The sequence below is a fragment of the Fukomys damarensis genome, unplaced genomic scaffold (genome assembly GCF_012274545.1).
Source record: "Fukomys damarensis isolate Sample0158 unplaced genomic scaffold, DMR_v1.0_HiC HiC_scaffold_12, whole genome shotgun sequence".
Taxonomy (NCBI): Eukaryota; Metazoa; Chordata; class Mammalia; order Rodentia; family Bathyergidae; genus Fukomys; species Fukomys damarensis.
In genome coordinates, this window is record NW_022900924.1 from 9,916,457 (window position 1) to 9,923,142 (window position 6,686).

Below are 6,686 nucleotides of genomic sequence, written 5' to 3' on the forward strand. Positions count from 1 at the left end.
TTTAAAATACGGAAACCCGGCAAGTCCTCATTGAGTAGATGATATTTGCACCAGGACTTATAGGCAGTGTAAATTTTACACTATTACTTCAAGGAAAGTTAAGTGGTTTGAAATTTTTGAGTAAATGAGGATTTAGATTTTACAGGATCCCTCTGTTTTGGTGGGGAGAACAAACTAGAGGAGATAAAATATCACTGTATTACTAAGGCATTTGTAATTACTTCTCAGCTACTTGTCAAACTACATAGTTTGCTGAGTTGGCCAGCTACCTGCTAGAGGGAGGCAGCCCCAGGCCAGCAGGGGCAGCAGCTCTGAAAGAGCGCCTCCAAAGCCAGGCATCGCCTTTCTTTTTAACTACCCTACTTAAAGACAGCTTCCTGTTGGCTGGAGTGGCAGCGATATCACCCAATAGCTGCCTATATCATTTCGGCGCCAACAAATAGGCAGTAGTGCCGTCCGCGGTTTCTGATTGGCTCCTCTATACGTCTATAAAAGACGCCCTCGGGCGCGCAGCCCTTCTCTTTCCAGGCGTCCTCGTGAGAGGTTCGTGTGGCCAAGTGTCTGTCCTGGGGTTGGCGGCAGAAAGCATGGGTTTTCTGGGAAGCCGGGAGAATGGGGTTGGCGCTATTTGGAGACCACGGGGGCTTTCATTTGCCCCGCTTGATGTTTGGGCGGCGGCTCTTGCTTTATTATTGGTGGCGGTGGCCGCCCAGGCCCGGCTGGCGGGCGCTGGGCCCGGTCAGTGTAGGCCTCCCATTGAGGTCTAGTGCCGAGTGACAACCCCTGAGCTCCCTTTTTCTCTTCAGTGACATCGTCTTTAAACCCTGCGTGGCAATCCCTGACGCACCGCCGTGATGCCCAGGGAAGACAGGGCGACCTGGAAATCCAACTACTTCGTTAAGATCGTCGTAAGTGGGGAGTGCCTTGTAGTCAACCAGCAGCTTCCGCCCCAGGCGCTAATAGGGACAGTCACCTACCAACTGTCTTTGGTGCCAGCCACAGAGTTAGGCCATTTTGGGAAAAGCTGCTGTAATTTTAACAGTTGCCCGAGGTAGATTTCTCTGCTAGAAATACACAGGCTCAGGCAGTTCAGGTGTCTCATGGTAGTTTTGAAACCCTACCTGTCGTTGGGAGGGTCTGAGACAAGAAGTGACTCACCACCCAATGGCTGTTTTCAATGGCTTTTGAGGCGGATCTTACATAACCACAAAGGCTGACCATACTGCACTATAGGAATTAGACTTCTTTGTAGAGCTTCGTTAGTATTTTATAGTGGCCTTTATCCTGCACGTTTTCAGACAACATGATTTGTTTTAAAAAATCATATAGCTACAGTTGAGTCTACAATTTGCTGTATTTATTTTTTTGGTATCGGGGATCACATGTGTTTGCTTTGTTGTATTTTAAGTGCTATAAATCTATTGCTTCCCTGACTGATTTATCTGGAGTAGTTTTATTTCCTGTTATTGTGGCCATTTTAGTGAATGAGAAGTGATGTCTCATTTCTGATAAGCTCTCTTTTTTTTTGGGATTGAGCATAGAAATCTATTTTCAACACATACACCTACCAAGCAAGTCAGGGTCGAATCTGACACCATTAAAAGTTAACGTGGTTCCTACTGGCAAAGAACTGTCCCAATCTTGTAGTGATACCAAAGCCATACAAACGAGAGGAGTCCAAGTGGTCGTGGGGTTTAGTTTCTGCTGATCTTTTCCCCCCAACTTGCCTGCTAAACTTCGTGGCTTGTTTTTATAGCAACTTTTGGATGACTATCCAAAATGTTTCATTGTGGGAGCAGACAACGTGGGCTCCAAGCAGATGCAGCAGATCCGCATGTCCCTCCGAGGGAAGGCTGTGGTGCTGATGGGCAAGAACACCATGATGCGCAAGGCTATCCGAGGGCACCTGGAAAACAACCCAGCTCTGGAGAAGTCGGTCAATCCCCTGGCAGTTTTGTTGTTGTTTCCTGCTGCCCTTCTCCCTTTTCCAGGAGAAGAATGGTGCTTTCAGGTGATGTCTCCTGTAAACTTCTCTCCACAGACTGTTGCCTCATATCCGGGGGAATGTGGGCTTTGTGTTCACCAAGGAGGACCTCACTGAGATCAGGGATATGCTGCTGGCCAATAAGGTATGGGGAAATTTGGATTGGACAGAGAAATGAGTTTGGCTCTTTAAAGCAAAATTGGCTATTAGCAGGTTGTGTCTGAAGACTCCTCTTATTGTTCATTGTTCAGGTGCCAGCTGCTGCTCGTGCTGGTGCCATTGCACCATGTGAAGTCACTGTGCCAGCCCAGAACACTGGTTTGGGACCTGAGAAGACTTCGTTCTTCCAGGCTCTGGGCATCACCACTAAAATCTCCAGGGGCACTATTGAAATCCTGGTGAGTGTACCTGGCTTGCCAGTGCGAGCCAGGCAGGTAGGGAACGTTTTGTGGAGGCCATAGGCCTGCCGGATGTCCAGGTGTTAACTGCCTGCCATTAATCTTGTTCTTCAGAGTGATGTACAGCTGATTAAGACTGGAGACAAAGTGGGAGCCAGTGAGGCCACCCTCCTGAACATGTTGAACATCTCCCCATTCTCCTTTGGGCTGGTCATTCAGCAGGTGTTTGACAATGGCAGCATCTACAACCCTGAAGTGCTTGACATTACAGAGGAAGCTCTGCATACTCGCTTTCTGGAGGTATGTGCTATCCAGCCTAGGCTTGAGTCCTTTTTGCACTGCCTAAATTAGCGGGGTAACCAAGCAAGTGCAAGAGAGTAGTTTAATCCATCATGCATTTCCTCTCTGGTGAAGTGACATAAACTTGGGTTTTTGAAAGATTTAATGAACATAAGTCTTTAGAAAGGTGCTGGCTATGGTGCTATGGTTATTCTAAGGCCTGCCATTAATAAGTCTTGAGTATGAATCAAAGGGTAAATATTAACATTGCCAGGTGCTTTTTCTTTCTTTCTTTTTATCTCTTTTTTGGTACTGGGGATTGAACTCAGGACCTTGGTGCTTGCAACAAGGCAGGTGCCGTGACATTGAGCTAAATCCCTGGCCCAAGGTGCCTTTTTTTTTGTACCGGGGATCGAACTTGGGTCCTTGGCACAGCACCACTGATCTAAAATCTCCGGTCCCTATGTTAGGTTTACTAGTACCCTAGAGATAATTTAAGGTATACTGGAGGATGTGAATAGGCCATGTTTAAGTGGTACCATGGAATTTGAGCATTCACGGATTTGATATCTGGGGAGTCCTGGAACCAATTCTCCATGGATATGGGGGGAGGACTGTGCTTTTTTTGGTACTGGGTATCAAACTTGGGACCATGTGCTTGGGAGGTAGGTAGGCAGTGGAACCACTGAGCTAAATCCCTGACCTGAGGATTGTACTCAACTAGCTGTATTTACTTGGTTGTTTTTGAGACAGGGACTCACTATGGTAGTCCAGGCTGACCTTAAACTCACATATCCCAAGCTGCCTTCAAGTTCACTGTCTTTGATCCTGAGTGCTGAAATTATAGGGGTGCATCTATAATACCCGGCACTTAATTTTCTAAATGTCCAGTAGTGGTTGAAATTTACCTGTAGAAATACTTAAATGTCCTTGCTGGCTTGTATTGGTGGTTCAAGCCACCAAGCAGCAAGATATACCAATTATAGCCCTGTTGTGAACCTGTTTTAAGTTTTTCTCTTATGGAACTCAATGCTGCTAAGTTATATTTTATACCAAGTCATCAAAGTTATAATTTTCTTTTCAATAGGGTGTCCGCAACGTTGCCAGTGTTTGTCTGCAGATTGCTTACCCAACTGTTGCATCAGTGCCCCATTCTATCATCAATGGGTACAAGCGGGTCCTGGCTTTGTCTGTGGAGACTGATTACACTTTCCCACTTGCTGAAAAGGTAAGATCTTAATTCTGACCACAGTGGGCCTGACAGCAGGATGATTAGTGGTATCCTGAGTTAGTAGTTTTTATTTTGGGGGAGGGAGGTTGCAGGGATTGAAATACTTAATTTTTAAAATTTATTTTTTTAAATTTTTAAAATTTTGAACCCCCCTGGCAATGGGCAAAGAGACACCTCATTGGTGGTGTTGTTCTTATATCAGCCAGGGGTAGAGCAGATGATGGTCCTTTGTTCATCCTAGCTTGATGCCTGGTTGGTGGCCAGAGCTGTTTCATGCCTAGGACACATAAGAAAAATGGCAAAAAAAAAAGGACTTTGAGACAGGATCTCAGTAAGGTGTTACATTGCTCTGGCTGGGCTTGAACTTTTCTTGTCTCAGCCTCCCAGACTGCTAAGCTTATAGGCAGGCTTGTGCCACTGTACCTATATAGTCGTGTTTTATGTAGCAGAAGAGATTGGAGCGGGGCATGGTAGTGCACGCCTATAATTCCAGCACTCAGGAGGCTGAGTCAGGAGGATTGCTGTGAGTTTGAGACCAGCCTGGGCTACATAGTGAGTTTCAGGTCAGTCTCAACTGCCGCCTGCCTCGCAAGCACAAGGACCTGAGTTCTATCCCTTGTACAAAAAAAATAATAATAATAATGATAAGAGACCCAAAGAAGGGCTATGCAAGAGCTAGACCTACTGACACCCCACCCCACCCCCCAACTAGGCCATGTCTAAGCTCTCCTGCTGGGTCACTTTACACAGGAAATGTTTTAAGGGCTTGGACTTTTTTTTTTTTTTTTTTTTTTTTTTTTTTGTGGTACCAGGGATTGGACCCCTTGCACTTCCAAGGCAGGGTTGAAACCACTGAGCTAAATGGACATTCTTATGCAAAGGTCTTAGATGGCAGAGGGGTGTGGATGACCACTTTGAATACTTCTTCCCTTCAGGTCAAGGCCTTCTTGGCTGATCCATCTGCATTTGTGGCTGCTGCCCCTGTCGCTGCTGCTGCCACCACCACTGCTGCTCCTGCTGCTGCAGCTGCCCCAGCCAAGGTTGAAGCCAAGGAAGAGTCGGAGGAGTCTGATGAGGATATGGGATTTGGTCTCTTTGACTGATCACCAAAAAGCAAACTACTCAGCCTGCCTGAATGGCAATACAGGGAATAAAGGCATAATTTTCTTCAGTTTCTGGACTTTTTCGTTTTGTTTATTTTTGAGGTTTATATTCATGTAGAAACAAAGTGGTAAAAATAATAGCCTATTTGGGGTTGGTATTTTGTGATTGCTATCCAAATGAAGCTATTATTGCTCTTTTAGCAACTTGTAAGTTTTCAGTAGTACTTCCCCCTTCAGGATATGTTCAGATCACAGTTGGAAACCTAAAATTACACAAGTGTCCCTGTGGGAGATAGGTTGCAGAACCCCCTTGGATATGAAAATCTACACGTGCTCAAGTCCCTTAAATAAAATGGTGTGACATATGCATATAATCTATGCATATTCTGTGTATTTCAAATTACCTCTAGGTTACTTAGTAATACCTACTACAGTGTAAGTACCTACACTGTATTCTTTAGGATATACCAAGTATAGATTGAGTTTTTCCCCAAAAAATAGTATTGATCTGCAGTTGGCTGAGTCTTGATGTGGAATCCTTGAAGTACAGAGGGCTGATTATTTCCTATATGTGCATATCGTAAAAGTTAATAAGGCACATCAAGAAATTACCAGTAAAATATTAACATACAGGTTAATTTTGTAGTTGGTCTGATAAGTCAGATGGTTACTAAGGTAAATTACATAGTGTGGATGCATTAGAGGAAGGGAGATATGTGCCCTAGTTGGAAAGGTGCAAGACAAGCATGCAGTTTTTCCTAGCGTTGAGTTTTCAGACCATGGTTAGCCAGCTGGAAAGTACCTTTTTGGCCATCCACCATCCTGGGTTTCTCAAGTAACTTTTGAGTAGGTTTAGTGTCAGTTGAGATAGGCACTGGATTCATCGGGCTTTTAAAATTTATCCAATTCAACTAGGTGGTAACCAATATTTAAAAAAAATAACTGAAAGGATAGGTATTTTGCTAGCAAGCTTAAGACTGGAGATTTGTACTGGATCATGATGTATTTTAAGTAGGTGTGTCAGAAGTTTGAAGGCCGTGGCTGGGGATGTAGTTAAGTGGCGCTGGGCCTGCGTGCCTGGCAAGCACGTGGTCCCACATTCGAGCCCTGGTATGGGGGTGGGGTGGTTTGAAAGGCCACTGTATAGGGCAACAACTAAACTGGAAACCTCATTCTCTAGTTTACAGAGCTGCCACGTTAAAACAAATTCAGACGATGCTCCACAAACCTTGTGGTTCTTTTCTACCCCTATCCGCGCTTCCCACCTGTGGTCTTGGTTTATACTCCAGCCCTGAGCATCCACCATTTCTCCCAAACAAGCTAACTCCTGCGTGCTTCCCTGATGGCTTAATGCCCGTTTTGTAACCCTCTCGAAGTCATACCTTACTAATCTGCAAACTCCTGAAGGACAAAGGATTAGTTTTCTTTTTTATCTAGTTAAGATACTGCGGCCTAGGAAGCAATACTTAATATTTCTCTAAGAATGAAGTCTTAAGAAAAGACCACATGGCGGGTTTCCTGCCAGGACCTGCTAGCTCCAAGTGGGTCAGGGGCTGCAGGGCGGTCTCACCACGTTACAAATCCTCAGACCCTTACTCCCCTGGAGGACCGTCTGAGAAGGGCAGGACCCTGGCAACCCGCGACCCAGAGACTGTACGCCGAAGCCGGGCTACCGCGGCCGCCGTCCCGCC

General features: G+C 45.5%; 2 protein-coding genes and 1 non-coding gene across 3 annotated transcripts in view; all 3 read left to right on the forward strand.

The window, feature by feature from the left end:
• The first annotated feature begins 466 nt into the window (after positions 1-466).
• On the forward strand, positions 467-5,063 carry Rplp0 (ribosomal protein lateral stalk subunit P0). Its single transcript, XM_010604063.1, has 8 exons — positions 467-543; positions 807-908; positions 1,757-1,932; positions 2,042-2,129; positions 2,236-2,382; positions 2,497-2,682; positions 3,749-3,889; positions 4,828-5,063. The coding sequence occupies exons 2-8, from the start codon at positions 855-857 to the stop codon at positions 4,993-4,995; spliced, it is 960 nt and encodes a 319-aa protein (XP_010602365.1). The 5' UTR covers positions 467-543; positions 807-854; the 3' UTR covers positions 4,996-5,063.
• Positions 4,040-4,182, forward strand: LOC117285775. Its single transcript, XR_004516899.1, has one exon. It is a non-coding gene; the product is annotated as a small nucleolar RNA SNORA48 (small nucleolar RNA).
• A 1,438-nt stretch (positions 5,064-6,501) lies between the features above and the next one.
• The window catches only part of Gcn1 (GCN1 activator of EIF2AK4), a 67,083-nt gene continuing 66,898 nt past the window's right edge, over positions 6,502-6,686 (forward strand). The window contains exon 1 of the mRNA XM_010604179.2: positions 6,502-6,648. Coding sequence (XP_010602481.1) covers positions 6,502-6,648 — 147 coding nt within the window. The remainder of the gene's footprint in view (positions 6,649-6,686) is intronic.

Excerpts from the sequence above, each read along its gene's own strand:
- Rplp0 (XM_010604063.1), top strand. The coding sequence starts at position 855 with ATGCCCAGGGAAGACAGGGCGACCTGGAAATCCAACTACTTCGTTAAG. Across the intron at positions 1,933-2,041 it reads AACAACCCAGCTCTGGAGAA|ACTGTTGCCTCATATCCGGG; the intron begins GTCGGTCAATCC and ends TTCTCTCCACAG. Across the intron at positions 2,383-2,496 it reads GGGGCACTATTGAAATCCTG|AGTGATGTACAGCTGATTAA; the intron begins GTGAGTGTACCT and ends CTTGTTCTTCAG.